We start from the raw sequence: 21,156 nt of genomic DNA, 5'->3' as shown, positions 1-21,156 counted from the left end.
AATGAATCTAGTTATAAATGTCTATTGAGTTGAATATATCCATGAGGCAATTGTTTCCATTCTCTAATTATTCAATTCATATATATATAATAAATAGCAACAGTGAAAGACCGCAGCCTTGTCTTACTCCTGAATGAATTTCTGTCCAATGCGATAATTTATTGTCACACCTTACTGCAATTAGATTTGTTTTATAGATATTATATATGTTTGCTGTAAGTTGTTGTGGAACATGGTCTGTGGATAATATATTTAATAATTTATTTCCGTTCACCCTATCAAATGCTTTTTCCAAATCAATGAAAGCAATATGTGTTTTCTAAGTTGAATTCCCGAGAATAATAAGGTATAGGTAACTTATGTTTAGTCTATGGATTTTGAAGTGCTTGCCTCATTACTGAATGCTCCATTTATGCTGTTACAGTTCACAACTAAGCAGTGACGTATGTTTTCTGTTGTCATTCTTCGCCTATTGTCTCTCGCATAGCTTTGTAGCGCAAAAAATTTCGTTCTACGTCACAAGAAGTAAGAGGGGCTTGCTCAAAAGCTGTAAGCTGTTCTATGGAAAACTTTGTTGGTTTTTTGGGGTGTTTCTCCTTCGAGAATATCTTGAAATTCTTTAAGGTGATAATAGCCAGGGTTTTTGGAAAGAATATTTACTGTTTTCTCGTTCACTTTATCGCCTACATTTCCTGGAACTGATGTTAAACTGGATATTGTTCTATCGAAATCTGCTAAAGACTGCAGTAAAGGAATACCAATTGCTAACTTGAGAGGCTCCCTATGAGGGTGTCATCATTACGTTCAAAATTCATAAACATAAATTAGTGTTTACGAGGTTACACACTTTTAAAAATGAGGGAAAGACAAATAAAAATACATAATATGCAGTTTCCCTGCATAAATGTTAAAATATGATGCTTTTATAAATAAAGGCAAAATATGCACTTTTATGCACAATAAAAGTAATATCATTGTATACAGAAATTTGTGATTCATGTAGATAATTTTTCAGCATATTCACACAACGATAGAGAACAAATATGCAAATGTCGTTGTCATCCTCCTCCTCCTCCTTGTCGTCATCGTCATCGTCGTCGTCGTCGTCGTCGTCGTCCTCATCATCATCATCATCATCATCATCATCTTTGTCTCGTCTATGTCTAAGATATAACTAGGATAAAAAATTGATGTAATTTAATTCATATAATCGAGTGACAGTTCTTACACTTAGTTCCTCCTTGCAGATTTTACATGCAGCTCCCAAACCAACTACTAATGGTGATGGGACAGTTCCACTTCTCAATCCACGCTCCTGACCACCTCCACTTATGATAGGTTCAAGACGAACTCTCGGCCGTTTGCGAACATAAAGAGCACCAACTCCTGTTAAATAAATACCATACATTAACAAATAACAGTATTTTAAAATGTATGTGGAACAATTAAAAAGTACTCTGGAAAAAGACAAGGCCATAGAATTTAAACTAGCATATACTTGGGGCTAAGAGGGATGAAGTTACAGGAGAATGGAGAAAGTTACACAACACAGAACTGCAGGCATTGTATTCTTCACCTGACATAATTAGGAACATTAAATTCAGACGTTTGAGATGGACAGGGCATGTAGCACGTATGGGCGAATCCAGAAATGCATATAGAGTGTTAGTTGGGAGGCCGGAGGGAAAAAGACCTTTGGGGAGGCCGAGACATAGATGGGAAGATGATATTAAAAGGGATTTGAGGGAGGTGGGATATGATGATAGAGACTGGATTGATCTTGCTCAGGATAGGGACCGATGGCGGGCTTATGTGAGGGCGGCAATGAACCTCCGGGTTCCTTAAAAGCCAGTAAGTAAGTAAGTAATATACTTGGCAATGCAAGGATATGATAATGAATATTAAATAAGTAAAATGAATACAGAAAATCAAACACAATTAAAACTAACATGAGAAATGAAAGTATACAACATGAAATATATGAACAACAAAGAAAACAGAGCATCTGATGTCATGAAAAAAAGAACATATACTGTAAGAATCTTCCTATACAAACTGGATGACAAACAAGGTCTCAGATGTTGCCATATAAGATGTAATCCACACGTAACTTTGCTAGAATAGAATGAAGAGCCAAAATCACCCTGTTTTTGGTGTTGACTACGACGATATTGTGAGCTGTCTATGAAGAAAAGAATTTATATTTTATCTCTTAATATTTTAAATTTTCAGTTATGTTTATATATTTTTTCCTATAAAGTGATTTCCACAAGACTGACTGTAAGCTGAAATGATATACTCTTAGGACACAAGACAAAAACTGCAAGGTACAAAAAAGTAACAGTTTACATACTATCAAATTTCCAAAATTATTCAATGGAGTCAGGATTGAAACAGGCTTTACATTTTAAAATCAGTTTAAGATATTCTACACTCTCTGTGAATATAATTATAACACTGCTTCTGCAATAAAGTCTAAAGATTCACATAAGTGATAATTTTTGGTTGTCATGCTTGTCGCTGAACTGCAGTGAACCCATGTACCATGAGTTAAACACTAGGAAATCTTAGGGGGACATAATCCTCTTAAAATATAGTCAAAGACTTTTAGGCGGGAATATTTTTAAGTGTGAATGATGAAGAACAGTCATTAGCCTAATGCAACTGATAAAATGCAATACTCTGTTCTCTTGGTAGCCAATGTTCCCACAGAAAAGACAGCGAAGGCCTCTGGGAGAGGAAGAATGGAACATATCAATCCACAGCCTTTGGTGTGTAATAATATCTGTTGGCATACATGTATGAGGTAGATACACAAATTCAAAATGGATGTCAAGACTATTGTCGAGCATAAATCAATCAATATTAATAGATCAACTACCAGTAACAAGTGAAGGCATTAAATGTATCTTTGGAGAGAGCTACAAACATATAAAGACTGTTAATTTAACTGAATAATGGAATTGAGGACCGTTTTCGCAAAACTTGCTAACTGCAAAATTTGCAAAATTGAGATTTTGGTGGATTCGTTAACATAAAGCACGCCTCTACACGATATTAAAGTTATCTTAGTAAAATTGAATTATTTCTCTTCATTATAGTGTGTCAAAATGTGATGGTTGCACTTATAACCTACTTGTCTCCATTCAGTTTTTTGTCTCCTGTAAAATTTAGTTTTTTCAGTTAGCAAGTTTTGCAAAAACGGTCCTCAATTACACATTTGCTACTAGTTTATTTGACGATAATGAAAAGAATGCTGCAGAAGAAGGATAAGATTGGCAACCGTCTGTCTCATAGCTGCCACAAAATCAACCAGAGGTCTGTTTCATGAAAGTATAGTAAAAAAAAAAACTCTAGTAGCTTACTACAGTAAATTTATTTTTCTATCCAAGTTCATTTTCATGTTTCATAAAATTTTTACGACCTTAGTAAAATTTTTATTCTAGTAAACCATAGCCTACTTGACAATAATATGAATAGAACATCTAATAGGGTGACATGTAAATACAGTAATAGGAGACAATGGTTATTGTTCATGCTGAAGATATGGAGAAATATTTTCTAGTGCCATTTGAAATTGCTGAAAGCTTAACCTGAAACGTTTCCTGAATTCATAAGTATTTTCAAATATATCAAACTCCGTCTTTAGCCTAAATCTTCTTTCTCTTTTGTATTCCACAATAATTTCATCAATGTCACTTGATTCTGAAAATATATATTTTTTTTAATAATTTTGTTCCTTTTACTTAAATATCATACAATAGTCATTGCTTTATCCAACTATGGATTGAGTAAAAAACCTTAGAATTTAACTTAAGTAAAATTACCACAGTAAAATATATGAAACAGCTTTACCTTAGTAAAAACTGAAGTAAATGAGAGTTTCTCTTAACATTTACTATAGTAATTATTTTTACCCTAGTAGTTACATGATACACAGTTCAGTAAATATCATAGTAGGATGAAATTTATTACAGTAATTATTTAAATCCAGTAGTTATATGAAACACAAGCCAGAAAACTAGTCTAGTAATAACCAAGATTTACTAGCATGTTCTGTAGTAAATTTTTATAAAATATGCACCAGGAATCAATTGTCATTTCATTTATTGAGAAGTCATAGGCATAAGTATTAAGATAAAGTTAGTCTTTTTCTGAAATGCAAACTTTAGAATACACTGTTTCAATATTTTAATATTTTTCTTTTAGATCTTACAAGAAGTGTTCTGTTCAGCACAATAGGTAATTACGTAAAAAAAAAAATAAATAAATAAATAACTTTTCAGTGGGTATGTTGATAGTCTAACTAAAAGGGAACAAAAATCATATCTTATAAACAAGCAAAAATACTATAAGAATATGCTCTTAGAGCAGCAATCGTCAATACTCACTGAAATGTGTACTGAGTAAAGAGTGTATCGAAGCATGCACCATTGTACTTATGAGTGGTTTGTGTATGTACACAATAGCAGAAAGTTCAGATAAGTGATTTATGTACATCTTCCACCCACACGTTGTTTAACGCTTTAATTTGCAATAAGATACTCAATGTGATAAGAAAATATAAAACACCAATGTGACAGGTATTATTATTATTATTATTATTATTATTATTAGGATTATTGTACCGATACTGATGTGCAGTTAGTCAGTCAGACATCATTTCCTTAGGCCTGCAGAATATTGCATCGGACATCGTGTCTTGGACAGGACAGTTTCGTCTTGGGCCGTCCGATACTGGACAAGACTGTTTCAGTTTTGCTAGGACTTTCGATGGTCTCGAACAGAGTTTCGCCACGACGTACGTAGTTTGTTTTCCATGCACTGCTATTCTCAATTGCGACCTGATAGCACCCCTAGCAACTGACGACGAAATCGTAGCAATAATCGATTATTTTATGCGTTTAAACGAAGAAAATCATATAAATAGAAGTTGTTCGATTCATCTTCCCAACCCAAAAATTTATGTACTTGGTTTTATGAGTACATGATGATCTGGAACACATTCTTCTATACTGTTCATCCATAATCCACAAAAGAAGTAAATTAAAATAATCAATACCAGTTGCAGAAGACACAGCTCTGCAGTATTTATGGACTACACCCCAACTCTATAATGAATAGGGATCTATAATGAACACCAATCAAAATACCCCTCATTTCTCATGAAAAACAAAAACTGAAAAGACTATAGTGGACTTTATGTTGTCAGCAAACAGCTGGATACATTAAGAAGATTGACTGATACATTTCTTTCAAAACTTCTTCCCATACTTTATCTATTAGGTTTCTCCTAATGCAATTATTTCAATGTATTATAAAAAAGAGAGGGTCCTTGCATGCACACAAGTCTATCTGCGTCTATATCCATTTTAAATTTAATCGGAAAATACTCTTAAATACGATGTAAGAATAAAATTATATTACTGAACATAACCCACACTGGACATACAGCAAATCACGTGAATGAGTGAGCAGACAGCAGACTTCACGCATGTGAAGAATTAAATATGTGACTGTGTCTGCTAGTGGATGAAACTTCAGGTGACATCACAGGTCGATACTGTCCAAGACGGTCCGTGGTTGACTGGGAAGAATTTCCGATGAAGTATGCTGCCGGCCTTACTCACATTTATTTATTTATTTATTCTGGTGTAGTTAAGGCCATCAGGCCTTCTCTTCCACAACACCAGGAATACAAATACAATAATAGAAATGTAGTGTTCTTGAGCATTTTTTAGTACTTTGTGTTAATCACAGGAAGATATTTATGGAGAAGATGTCAATGTTCGAGTTAGTTACAAAATTGTTCTGCATCTTGAAAGAAAACTTCGACTATTCACAGATCGTGATTTGTTGAAAATGAATGTATAATAGACACTGCCAAAGAACTCTGTCCTGAACAGCTTGAAGATTTTCAGTCTCTTGCTTTATTTCCGTCAACTTTAATGCGACACATGCAACATCTTGCCACTGATATAGAAGCGCAGCTTAAAGATGTAATAAACATGTTCATTACGTATTCACTAGCTATGGACGAGAGTATGGATACTGTATATGCGATACGGCCCAGTTTTCTATCTTCATCAGGGGTGTTGACATAAACCTTAAAATTAAGGAAGAATTGTTAGACAGTGTCCCAATGAAGCAGATTACAACAGGTGAAGATATTTATCTTGCCTTAGAACAGACAATGAAAACATTCTGTCTTCCTTCGACAAAAATGGTATTCTGACAACAGATGGTGCCCCAGCTATGTGTGGTAGTAATACAGGAGTGTAGGGCGCATTCAAAGCAAAATGAAGGAAATGACGTTGTTCATCAAATTGTATCTATACACTGTATAATTCACCAGGAGAATTTGTGTATGAAGAAAATTAACCTCAGTCATGTATTGGATGTAGTCATTAAATCAACAAATTTCACCAGAGCCTGATGATATCATAATATGAAATGCGGTATGTAAACACTTAGTGATTCAAGACAGTGCTCTGTTCTGTTGGATCCTGGCCACTTAGTCACTCATAATGAGTGCACCTCTGTACACAGTGCTGGACATTGTGCCACTGTCACATATCCAGTGACATAGTACATGAAGGTACGACACCAAAGGGGGAACAGAGAGGTAGAACTTAAACTTAGAAGGATTCAATCCAGCATCGGAACTAGAATCCAGTGTGGCTTAGTGGATAAAGCGTCAGCACGTACAACAAACAGTTTTTTTTTTTTTAAGGATAAGCTAAGGATAACCACAATTTCCTCATGTGTTGGAAACTGAACAGTGAAAAATGATGGGGACATCTCGCAAACTTGTACTGCAATGAAAGATTCGAAATTGGGACTGAAAGGTAGATCGTCTCCACATGGTGTCTCCTGGATAATGCCAAATGGTCTACCACAGGCTAAAACCTAGCTACATATCCTGAAAACTGAAGATGAAGAAGAGAAATATCAGAATATCTGACCACCTCAAAATCCTACAATGAAACTCTGGAAGCCTAACAAGGCAAAAATTTTCAGAACTGAAATGCATATTAGAATAGAGGAAAACAGATATTTGAAGCAACTGCCACTCCCGAGAACATTAAATACCTAAACATACAAGGTTGGAGCATATACCCTCTGTACAAACATAAAAAGATTTCTAGCGGAATATACACAGCTGTCAAAAACAAACTGAAATCACAGTTCAAAATCATCAAACATATGGACACATTAGAACAGTCGAAAATAACTGAACTCATGGCATGAAAATACTAACAAAAGTTAAAAATCTAGCCCATCCAACAATAAAAACTTGAAACTCAATTGCCTGAACATAAAAAAAAACACAATCCTAAAACAGAACCTCAATGAGCATCACTAGATGAGGTTACAGATACACAACAGCACTGGAGTCATAGCAGAAGACTTACTAGCTAGTAACAATGTAGAATTAACCTATAAAGACAAAGATCCAGGCACCTTTATACACCACACAGGCAGTACAACTAACCCAGATCTAGCAATAGTCTCTCTAGGTCTAGAGATTCATAAGTAAGCAAAACTGGTCGAAGAAATCAGTTTTGCTCTCAATTGAATTTCAAACCGAAATTCATAAACTGCTACAAAGAATATCACGAAATTTTCAAAAAGCTAATTGGGATAGATTCCAAGAAACCCTAGAAAGGAAAATAGATTCTTTAAATGGTTGTAATAGAACTCAGACACAATTGCGGGAACACTATGAAACTGTGAAAAGAAATGCAAAAAAATATATCCCTCCTGGGAGACAATATAAATACAGACCCTTCCAGAACAAACATTAGCATCGATTAAAAGGAAACAGATGAAGAAAGAAAGCTAGCTGAAAAATCCAAACTACCAGAAGACAAAAACAAATTGAAGGAAAAAGTCGACAATATTGTTGAAAAACTTCATAATTGGGGGGGGGGGGGGGAAAGTGAACAAAATTTTAGGCAAACTAAACAGAACTTAATAAGGAAAGAAAACAAAAGATTAGATAAATTCTACAAGTAACAAAACAAACAAATTAATAAGTCACTAGACACTAGAATACCAGATGAACACATTTTTGAGAAAGAATCGTCAAAAATCTTAAACCCCATAAACAAGCCCAGACGAAATCTTCCCAGAGTACCTAAAACATATGGGATCAAAAACTCCCCAATTCATTCTCATCCCATCCATCTTCAATAAAATCTAGAACTGAAGAGGAAATCTACCAACTGACTGGCTAAAAGTCATAATAATTCTTATTCTGAAACCCAACAAACCAAAAAGAAAATGTTAATTCATACAGACCCATCTTCCTCACTTCTATACTAGCCAAAACAAGGAAAAATTACCAATGCCCAACTCAACTGGTATTTAGAAAGACTATGTTAATGAACCAGAACAAGCAGGATTCAGACCAAACTGATCGATTTTCCAACACACACTGAAGTAACTCAAAATATAAAAAAGACCTTTAATAGAAAATAAAATGCACTACCAGTCGTCATTGATCTAAAAGGAGCATATCAATGGCTCAGAACGAGACTGTTACAACTCAAAAAAAGAGATTTTTCAGTAGAACCATTTAAAGTTTTCCATTGTAGATGGTAAATCAGAGAATAATGGGACAACAATGAAAATTGGTATGTATAATCATTATTGCTATAGAAGTTTATTGAAATATTAATTTTGTCGTTATTTGTTTTATGTAACTTGTATGCGACTTTTTTTTGAGTTGTAACAGTTTCGCATTAAAATATTGTGACGAAATTTCTCAGATATAACAGTATTCCATAATATATTATTGCTTGCAACAGGTTTTTCCTTACATCACTCTGTAATAAATTTAGATAATACAATGGAAAAAATATGTCAAATGTAGATTTAGAAACACAAAATGATATTGGTTGATATCGGGATGACTACAACAATAAAATAAATAAATTACACCAACCAGGATGACTACAACAATGATAAGAAATAAATTGCGTCACGTCTCCTAGTTGCCTCATGAGTGATGCCTTATTGGTGTAACTTAGGCCTATGAGGTTCAAACCTGTCTTCGGACAGTCGACTAAACATCAACATGTAGTGAGAAAAAACATGTTTGGTTGTTATTCAAATGTAGCATTGTTTTCTTCAACACCATTGGAAACTTCCAAACTTTTACACAAATCAAGCAAATTTTCCCCCCACATCTATCTCTGGAGGCGAAGAAAATACTGGCTTTGGTATTGCACTTCCGACTTTGTCGACTACTTATTTTTTCGAAATCATCTTGTTCATAGGAGTACTCATAGATGTTGGCGAAAGGTTCCTGTTTTCTGACCTTCACGATTTTCATAGTAGACTAGTTTTTATTATCACCATTTTTATTTCTGAAAAAATTATTTTCCATTTGTTGTGTTAAGTCTTTCAAATCTAAGACATCTGGTGTATCTAGTTCATTGACTTTGTATATATTACCTTTTTTTTTGGGGGGGGGGGAGGGGCAATTTCAGTACTGGTACCCATTGCGTTGGCAGTAATATAAGTCCTTCTTTAATAATTCTTCCCCCCCCCCCCCCCTCTTCAACAGTAGAATGCATAGAGTCATTTTCATTCTAGATATGACTTGTGACTAAAAATTTCTGTGTTATGACATTAACACAGGTTAGTTACGCAGTACAGAAATAATGAGGCAATGAATTTGTTCTTGTTTTGCCCAACACAATTGTCTGAAAACATAATTACCTGGTTTGTTACTGTGTTGGGCAAAGAAATAAGAAATTATAGCGGCATGTGCCAATCTCTTTTGAACCTCTTTTGGCTAAGCCCTCATGCCAAAAATAGCAATGGCCCTGGCTGTTTGCAATGTCATATATTGTGAGACTGTAACAGGACAGTTTCTTTTTATAATATTAAGAGGAACAGTCATCACAAGGTGAAGGAAGAACTGCCTGAAGATCAAAGCAGCAAACAACTTTGCTTGGATCCTGTTTTCTGATTCAATATCTTTAGTCTTTGTAGCCCTTCATGTCTATTATAACTTTCTTGCAGTTAATTTCTCTGCTTCTGTATTATTCTTACATGCACTATATACACAACATTAACCTTTCTTAGAGATATAGAATGAAATATTAAGTGAATTAAATATTGATGTATAGAACATTCACAATGATTAATGTTTCAATACTACGTCGATGGTGAAGACAAAATTAATAATAACATTGTTTTAAACAATGCAGCCAGTATTATGCTATCATTATTGTATAAACTTATCATAAGATGTGCCAAATCTAAACTCGAAGCATGGATATTTTCAATGCGAAAGTGTTACAAGTCAAAATGGAACACTGCTTTTAGCAACAATGTTCGCAGTTGAGAATGGAAAACTGTTACAACGCAAAATATAACACTTTCCAATTGAGAAAAAAAACTAAATAGCATAACTTTAAAACTGTTATATGTGCATTTATGTCCCACTAGGAAATTTTTAGAATTGTAACACTTTCACATAGCACAGTTCTCAATTCAAGTGTTCAAATGATGATAATAACTCAAAAAGTGAATTTTTTGAGTTGTAACAGTCTCGTTCTGAGCCATCGATATGACATGGTCTGGAGTAGGACTCTGACTAACAACTAACAAAACTCAACATCAGTTGGTTAAAATGATTCCTCATACAAAGATGGATTTCAATTAAATACAATACTTTCACATCTGCATGGAGACAGACATCCAGAGACACTACACTATTCAATATATGTATGTATAATATAAATGATATGATTTATCTGAAACCCATAAACAGAGCACAACAAAGGACTGCAGAACGAACAATGGACAATTCACAACAACTACTTCAAAAATGGACGCAAGAAAACAACATGGAAATCAACTCCAGTAAATCTACCAATCCTCCTCTCTTCAGCATAAAAACGAAGGCTTTCAAGTAACGATTGCAAACCACAAACTGACAAAGACTAACACAAAATATATGGGTTTTCATTTAGACAACAAATGAAACTGGAAATAACACATCAACTCAACACAAAAACGAAAGCAGACTCTCAACTAAACCTACTAAAACGCCTAGGTAGAGCCACTTGGGAAAACTCGTAAGATATGCTGAACTAAACCTATAAAGTTACATGAAAGCTACAACGAAGTACAGCAAAAACCAAGCAAACTATAGAAGCTGGAATGCATACAGAACAAGTATTAAAACTCACCTGCTGAGCAGTAGAAAACAACACCGATAACAGCACTTCATCTATACATCATCAGCAAACCAGTGACAGGAGAAATAAAAATTAAGGCAGCATCAACATACATTAACACCAAATCTCTCCCTGACCAAAAATGAACAGAGTCAACCATAAACAAACCAGAAACATAATGTACTCAGCAGCTATCTTCAAGAACTAGAAATCAAACCAGAAGTTGAATGTACAAGGAAATTAAAGAATCCTCTGAAATATCCATAGCAGACATCTAAACTTATTATACAGAATTTCAATGGCATATTGGTCTGTTAAGTACAATATCAATTATATAAGAATTTAATTCAGTCAATACTTAACAATGAGAATTACATTAAAATTTATGTAATACCAAAAAGTAACATTACATATGTTTTTTAACTACAAACATTTTCGCCAATTATATTGGCATCTTCAGGCCGAATAAAACATGTTAACAAAATGAACACTTGGTCTTAATTAGTTAAAACAACGTTAAAAGTAGAATATAAATTAAAACAGTTAATAAAACTGAGTGATGCAGCCACTAGGTTGTATGTAGAAAATGATGTATAGTAGAAAGCATGTATGACGAGGGGGACAGCAAGACCTCTTCTAGTATTGTGGTAGCAGTTTCGAAATCAGATTAAAGATGCTACAAATAGGGCGGTCGTGTTGCCGAGTAATAGTGACAGGATAAAGCCCTGTAATTAGCAAAGGATGGTATGAACAAAATTGTTTGAAAATATTATTTAAGATTATATGTGGATGATACTCTTATACTTTACAATAGTAATAATGTAACACACGAAGACATTCTTAAAAGTTTCAATAACCTGCATTCCAACTTAAAATTCACATGCGAGACAGAGTATAATAGATCTATAAATTTTTTGGATTTGAATATAGCCATTAAAGGATCTAAATTTTGCTACAACATTTATAGGAAACCTACAACTACTAGTCATTCCATTCAGTTTAATTCTAACCATCCCTACACACATAAGATTAGTAATTTCTGCTTTCTAATAGACAGGTTACTTAAAGTCCCATTAAACAAAAAGAATGATCAGGCTGAGTACCAATACATTTTAAATTTAGCGAAAATCAACGGCTTCAATAAGAAACACATTACCAATTTGATAAGGAAACGTAAGAATAAATTTAAAACAGAAACTAAAACTAATAGTACTTTAATAAGTTCTAACAAAAAGGTTAAAACCACCAACTGGAAACCCATGACATTCTTTGGAAATGTTTCATACAAATTAGGTAACCTTTTTAAAAAGGAGAAGATTAACGTGTCCTTCCGTACCAATAACAAATTGAATAATATTATCCCCAACAACCTACAAAATCACAATAAATTTGCCAATAGTGGGATCTACTTATTGCAATGTAAAAATTGCCCCAGCAAATACGTAGGCCAAACTAAAAGGAACTTTCGCACTCGCTATAGAGAACACGTTTTGGACTTTAAATTCAATAGGAATAAATCAAAATTCGCCGCACATCTCATCAACCAAAATCACGATCTCACGGGCATAGAAGATGCTTTGCAGGTTCTAAAAATTATCAATAATCACAATTACATGAATGCTGCTGAAAAATTATACATTAACACTCACTTTAATAGTAACAATAGCCACCTGCTTAATGAACAGTATCCAAATTCAAATAATCCGCTGTTTAAGATTATACAGAAGTAACTTCCGATTATCTACTAGTCTTGTCGGGTATGCAGTTTTCTTTGTAAGCTACTTCTTAATGTAAAGGTCAGTCGTGCCGCTGCTCTCATGAACTCCAGCCAACTCTTTCAACTTCTTGTAAGTAACGTTCTATGTAATCTTAAATAATATTTTCAAACAATTTTGTTCATACCATCCTTTGCTAATTACAGGGCTTTATCCTGTCACTATTACTCGGCAACACGACCGCCCTATTTGTAGCACCTTTAATTTGATTCCGAAACTGTTACCGCAATACTAGAAGAGGTCTTGCCGTCCCCCTTGTCATACATGCTTTCTACTATACATCATTTTCTACATACAACCTGGTGGCTGCATCACTCAATTTTATTAACTGTTTTAATTTGTATTCTACTTTTAGCTAGTTAAGACCAAGTGTTCATTTTGTTAACATGTTTTATTCGGCCTGAAGATGCCAATATAATTGGCGAAAACGTTTGTTGTTAAAAAACATATGTAATGTTACTTTTTGGTATAACATAAATTTTAATATATTTCTCATTGTTAAGTATTGACTGAATTAAATTCTTATATAATTTATTATCAAGAATTTAAAAAATCCAGAAAAACTAAAATATCTGACACTAGAATACATAACAGACAATAGCTAAACGATTCCCAGCTGACAAATGGTAAAATATTTACACTGACGACTCTATGATAAACATGGGAGAAACTGAAGCTGGAACATTTTCAACATTGTTTTCCTAATACATCACAACTGGAGGATGTAACACAAATATTTAGCAGAAATAAAAGCAACAAACTATGCCCAAAAACAGTAATAAAACAAGCCTATTCCAAAAAGCAGTGTTCTTGATCAACTCCCGAGCAGCAATACAGGCAATCACATAAAATACTAGTCATAACCAAACAATTATCCAAGCCAAAAATATAATCAGAACTCTAATCAATCTGCAGAAAACCTCAGTATTCTTATGGATCCACTCACACATTGGAATAATGGAGAATGATATAGCAGACATCTGGCCAAAAAAGGAAATGAACTACCATAACCAGTATAAGACACTATACAATAAAACAATATAACAATACACAGAATCAAAAGCCACCAAACATTTCAAAAACAAAACAAAATAGCTGGCAGTAGATAAACCTTGGAAAAACATTAACCAAAGTAGTAGAAATACAAAAATAAACCTAGGCAGAAAACAACTCTGTGGCCTTCTGGCTAACACAACATGACTGTACAGGCATTTAAAAATCAGAAATGTGCACCATACAGTAAGCAAGGAAGAAAACAACAAGAAGAATAGCAGTCACCCACCAAACTGCAAATGGTTAGATAGAGATCTTCAGGAAAGTAAAAACATCAATGTACTGTAATGCAGCACTAGGAAGCAAATAGACTAAAACTTCCAAAGTTGCCATTAGAAGAAGAAGAGGAGGAGGAGGAGGAGGAGGAGGAGGAGGAGGAGGAGGAGGAGGAGGAGGAGGAGGAGGAAGAAGATTCCAAATGGGCTGGAAGTTCCTGAGAAGATACCACTAGGAGAAATTGTAGTTTTACAGGATTGAAGGATTTTCTAAGTGTCTTAAAATTTAGAATAAAAAGCAAAATTATTTATGCTGTTGAATAGTCTTATGATAAACTACATCTTTACCATTTCAATCATGCACTGTTACTGGAAGGTACAAGCACATCCAAACAATCTGAAATAGTTGTATTTCCTTGGATGACAGTGAAAGTAACTGGATAGTCATACAAAAATAATAAAAGGTTTCTTTACCTTTGGGTCCATATATCTTGTGACCACTAATGGACATTAAATCAATATTTAAATCATTTACATCTATTGGGACTTTGCCTGCTGCCTGAGCTGCATCCGTATGGAAGAAAACATTCTTGGACTTGCAGAGCTCACCTGTAACAAATTAGCACACAAAATATAATCGTAATACATAGATTTCACTATGTAAGTAATAGAAATGAAGCAATTTACTTTTCATCTTAATAACATCAGATACTGGCAAGAGAACTTGCTTTATCAGTTATATTTATAGTATTATATATTACATATTATATGTTCAATAATAATTAAATTAGGGACTGATTCTAGAAATAATTGTGGCAAGAATATGATAACACTGAAATCCATTTCAAAAAATATTTTCTGCTACAAGAGAAAAAATTACTGATTCTAGTCAACTGAAGTGCCCTGAATCCGAATCTGTATTATATTTTCTGTATCACATCAGGTTTTCCTATAATTTTGAAAAGAAAAATTAAAAAACGTCAAGACTGGCAAAGTTCACAATCAATCAATCAATCAATCAATCAATCAATCAATCAATCAATCAATCAATCAATCAATCAATCAATCAATCAATCAATCAATCAATCAATCAATCAATCAATCAATCTTCTTAATGTATCCAGCTGTTTGCTGACAACATAAAGTCCACTATAGTCCACTGTAGTCTATTCAGTTGTTTTTCACGAGAAAAGAGGGGTATTTTGAGCAGTGTTCATTATAGGTGCCTGTTACTAGTAGCCAGAGTTGGGGTGTAGTCAATATATACTGCAGGGCTGTGTTTTCTGCAATTAGTACTGATGATTTTAATTTACTTCTTTTGTGGTTTATGAATGGACAGTATAGAAGAATGTGTTCCAGATCTTCATCATGATTATTACACCACAGACAAGTAGGATTATCAGAAATGTGAAATCGGTGAAGGTACAATTGTGTGACAATGTGACCTGTTCTGGCTCTTGTTAAAAATGTTTGAACATGTCTGGGCAAGTTTTTGTAAATTTCCAGGTCATTTGGTTTCTTTTGTACAGACTGTAGAATTTTTCCTTTGTCAGGAGAGAGTCAATTGTTGATCCATAGGTTTATAAAATGAGACTTTACTGAAGCAAAAGCACTGGATAGAGATATCACTTGAAGAGGTCTTGGTTGCAAATATGTTGCCTGTTCTGCAAAATTATCGACTTTCTCGTTTCCAGGTATACCACAATGACTAGGTATCCATTGAAATGTTATTTCCTTTTGGAGTTTTTTTAGTTTACTTAGTTGTTTCTGAATTGGAATAATTCTATGTGCATATAGGTTTGGTACATATTTAATTATATTAAATATAGCCTCCTTGGAATCGGTAAGTATGCAAATAGATTTTTCAGAAATTTAAAGTTCATGATTAAAAAAATAAATAAATTTAATACGATAATCTAACTTATATGATTGTGTTTAGGTATTGAAAGTTGTTGAATCCGAGCCTGTATTCAGATTTTCTCTATCTCGCCAGGTTTTTCTGTAATTTTTGGAAATAAGAACGAAAAACATCAAAATTTAAACAACAATATCAAAAACATTGAATGAGGTATATTATTTTAAAAACATATTTTAACGGCATAATATACGAGTAACATTCGAGAGTATAAAATGAATTATTAAACCTTAAATTAACAAAAATAATTTTTATTAATAATTATTAATAAAATTATTTTTATATAATACTATATTAATATTATAAATTACGTGTAACTGATGACAAAACAGTATAAATAAAAATGGTTATAAAAGTAGTCTGCATTACGCAGGTAACCAATACATCTCTGCAGTTGAAGCTCAGATTCATTACCTGTTTTTGCAATTCTGCTCTTTGGCGGTGCACTTGTACAGGAAGTAATTTTGTTGCACTACTTAAGAGACTTTATTTTCACAAAATAAAAACACATTTAAGGCTTATACCTACGAGTTTCAAGAAATAGCATATGAATAAATGTAGAAACGATGATTTTTTTTTCAAGTTTCTTAGGAATATTAAGCAAGAAAAATGAAATTTAGGGATACTTTGTTCATAATTTTAAATTTATGTTGTTTTATAACATATTAGTGATTACATTATGTCTAAATTACCAGCTTTACGTAATAGTAGTAGTAATAATAATAATAATAATAATAATAATAATAATAATAATAATAATAATAATAATAATAATAATAATAATTTATCTAAGGATATATACTAATTTCAGTATTTAGACATTTTCATAAATTTCGAAAAAAAAAAAAAAAAAATTTAGAAAAGTGGATGTGATGAAAAACTTTATAAGCGATACAATTATCTTATTATTTTGGCAAGGAACATTAGACCAGATGTTTCGCATTGAAATTCTTCTTCTTCTTCTTCTTCTTCTTCTTCTTCTTCTTCTTCTTCTTCTTCTTCTTCTATGGTACTACAGCCCAAGTCGGGCCTTGACCTGCTCTATTCCCCTCTTCCAATCAGATCTGTCCAGTGATGTTCTCTTCCATGCCGTTACTCCCAAAACTTGTCTAGCATCCTCTCTCACTGCATCAGCCCATCTATCCTTCGGTCTGCCTATTGGTCTTTTACCATATATCCTTCCCTCCATTACTTTCCTAGGTATCCTCTGGTTCTCCATTCTATTGATATGCCCAGCATGCAGGTTTGCAGCACAAAATAGACTCTTGACCCTGAATTACAAGGCTACAAACAAAGCTGTCAGCTATATATTTTCCGCCTATGTTAAAAATTCAGTTCTAATAGTCATCACCTCTATCTATAATTAGAGTTCTATGAAAGTGATTTTACTTTTAAGGAACATTCGTTCTAAAATTTGAAGATTTCGATGTAATTGCCAATTGGCAGTATTATTTAAATATATATATATATATATATATATATATATATATATATATATATATATATATATATATATATGTAGATCTAAGCAAGTTTTATAATCTTGGCTTAATGTATTAAAACATGATAAGCATGGTATATATAGTATTTTCAGCATCAATTTTCAGTTTTTACCATTTATATAAATTTTAATACAAGGTTGCATTCATTGATAAAATGGAGGATGTAAATGTATCATAAAAATGGAAATTATGAAAATATTATTCAAAATTCTTTATTGTTAACATTTCACGAATAAAACAATGACATGTTTTGCTGGAACTAATTTAAAACATTTAATTATGTTTTTTTCTCGGTTATATCAATTTGTGTTACTTCACAATTCAAAAATGAGTTTTTTTGGGGTTATGGACAGAAGTATAAAGAAATGGTGCAAAAGATTGGCAAATTAGAACAATTCGCATGATTGCATCTCTTGAATTACACGTATCTCTCTACCTATAATATTCAGGTGTAAGGATATATGTCTTACAAATGTTCTTATGTCAAAAATGGAATTCAACTCTGTCAAGTCAGCACACGTGCAAAAAGATCTTAACTGATTATCAGGCAGCGCATTTGTGTTCCCAAGCATACAGGTGATCGAGTAGTTTCTTCTTGTACATCTATTACATCACGTGAATGCATAAGCAGGTACGCATAGACTATGAATCATGGTACAATACAGGCGCCCCATCGTCAATGTTGTTTATGTGAAACATCAAGTTACGACTACATTGTGATCTGATTCTAATACTGAATAAGATGCATTTTCATTCAGACTTTTGTGTTAAAATTATTTTAAATTATTTTAATTTATCAATCTATGTTATATTGTATTTCATTTTAATCTGTATATTTTAAAAATAATTTTATAAGTGGGCTCGTCTCTGAAAATTCCTGACAGTGTGAAACAAACACTTAAAAATGTACTCCATAAAAACTGGCTTTTCTCAAATGCGTGACATCAAAGGTACTATAACTGCCAATAAGACAGATGAAATAAGGTCATTAAAGAACAATGATGTAATTTATTATAAATATGCCCCTGTAATGTCATGTGAATAGAAAGAACATTCTCTCAGTTTAAACAAATTTTATATGACGTTCATAAAATATTTTCATTTCATAACCTCAGAATGTTTTCGTTCACTGCAACGAGATAGGTTTTGATAAATGAATTATTATTTGTATATATTGTGTTCCTGTAACGTCATGTGACGTAGGAAGAACATTACAATATATGAATTTCATAATCTCTGAATATATTATGTTTTTGTTCATCGTAATGGAACTGATGTTGTTAAATGAACTAATTTCATTGTATATAGAGTATATACAGTTAATGTGTATCATATTTACTATTATGTTTTACATATATATTCTATATAATAATTCAGTATTTCAGTTCAGTTCTAATTATATTATCTGTCATATGTAGCATTAATATTTTGTAAAGTGCAAGTTTCGATGTTTATGTGATTAAAAAGTAACTGGCCAGACCATTTCAATTTAGTAACAATCACACTTACACTTGTCATGCTTCATTATTATTATGTACAGAACTATACATTTCATAGCGTCCTGACGTAAGCATTTAGAAACACTGAACCTGCAGGATGTACTAACCAATAACTTCCCTAACTTGTTTGGGAACGAAAATGCTCTGCCTGCTGATTATATCTAGAAGCAACAAAAACAAAAACAAAAACGTCATCGTCGTCCTCATCATCATCATCATCATCATCATCATCATCATCGTCATCGTCGTCGTTTCTCGGACAAATTTGCCAAAGCCCATCTGTACACGAGAAAACATTTACCGGTACTGTCACAGAATATCGTGGATACTACTACTTCAGCACTGGTTCATTTTGTTGCAGAATAAAAGGGATGAAACAAATAATTCTTCTGGAATTTATTTACAGATTACTGCAAAATAAATAGTAATCATTCTCATGTTACAGTATAGAGCTGGGGACAGAGCGAGTAGATCCGTTGAGTTACTCGGTTCTATCGGTTTATGTGCTTGGCAGTGGAGCACCGAAGTTATTCGGTTAACCATAGTCCTTACCAGTCAGTTCAAATGTTCAAACAGAGTTCTCGTGTTTTACTTAATTGTAGCAGCCAACAACGTAGGTACTGTTGTATTTAAATATTTTCTGCTGCAGGACAAATTATTTCCTTATCCCCAAGGTGGGCTGAAAGGCCTCTAGTATTGAAGAGGAGTTCATCCTATTATATGACCTGTCAAGTGGGCCTAATGAACACTGAATCTGAACATATTACTGTACATAATAATAATAATAATAATAATAATAATAATAATAATAATAATAATAATAATAATATTATCATCATCATCATCATCATCATTATCATCATCATCATATTAGAGTGTTGGTTAATATTAAACTATGTTAAAAAAGTCATCATTTTATTTGTATTTATTTCTACGAATTATGTTACCTAATTACTTTAATTTATCAATAATATTACTCTTCACCAGAGAGAACATGGTTGTATTGAAGGGTTAGTAATGTTAATAAGCATTATGTTCTTCGGTTTAAGATTCCACGTTTTAATGATTATTTTATCCACTTTCCGTAATAGTAAATAATTCTGTGTGTTATTTTTAAGTGTTTTAGTCAATGCTTCATGGAGCCCGTTACTTTCTATCTTCTTTGTTACTTAGCTGCAGCGTTTAACATTTACCTCACATGTTAATTTATTAGCTGTTAGTATTATAAATTGTTTTATCATTTTTATTTAGTCTGTCATATATAACAACACTAAGTAAAATAGGTCTTTCATACAAAATAACTCCGCAAATAGTTGTAATCACGCAAATTAAATTTGTAACCGTCATTTTGCAATGAAGAGAAGCACTTTTTTTTCGTCAATCGGCAAAGCGAAAGCGCTTGGTTTCACTTTCAAAGTATGTTCTAAAATCGACTCAATCTATCTAAATTTTAAATCTGCTGCCACAAATTTGTACTCGGTACTGTACTCGGTTCAACTGAGTAATGATGTCCCAGTAACTGCTCCGAACCGCTCCGTCCCCAGCCCTATTACAGTACTTCTATTTAATGTCATCTGAAACAGATAATCATGTATACATTCAGTGCATCTTGAAACATTTTCGTTTCTCATGTTATCAGTTATATTCCTCTTTACGTTACATACATATTCTTACATTGTACTTTATATTCGATCTCCGTTACCTCACTTGACATGCTGGCACATATTCAAACACACTCACAGACTTATAAATACACATGAAATATCTATTCACATGCGAAAGGCCAATTTAAGGGCGTTATAATAAGCAGTGAATCATACATTACGAGTGTATGACATCAGGAATTTGACTCCAGTGAGACATGTTGGAAGATGTCAGTCTTTGTAGTTATGTAGTATCATATAGTACAGACCCAGAAACAAAATTTTGGCCACCTGAATTTTCCAAGTTCCAGTTATAACATAATGTGCTTTGTTATAACTGGAACTTGGAAAATTCG

General features: G+C 33.0%; 1 protein-coding gene across 1 annotated transcript in view; it reads right to left on the bottom strand.

The window, feature by feature from the left end:
• The window catches only part of LOC138694394 (cysteine desulfurase, mitochondrial-like), a 90,657-nt gene that overhangs the window by 15,884 nt on the left and 53,617 nt on the right, over positions 1-21,156 (bottom strand). The window contains exons 6-7 of the mRNA XM_069818082.1: positions 14,716-14,850; positions 1,229-1,386 (exon numbers count right to left, since the gene is read on the bottom strand). Of these exons, the coding sequence (XP_069674183.1) occupies positions 1,229-1,386; positions 14,716-14,850 (293 nt within the window). The remainder of the gene's footprint in view (positions 1-1,228; positions 1,387-14,715; positions 14,851-21,156) is intronic.

This window comes from Periplaneta americana, chromosome 2 (genome assembly GCF_040183065.1).
Source record: "Periplaneta americana isolate PAMFEO1 chromosome 2, P.americana_PAMFEO1_priV1, whole genome shotgun sequence".
NCBI classification, from domain to species: Eukaryota; Metazoa; Arthropoda; class Insecta; order Blattodea; family Blattidae; genus Periplaneta; species Periplaneta americana.
The sequence above is the reverse complement of the archived record's forward strand: the minus strand, read 5'-3'. Positions and strand labels throughout refer to the sequence as shown.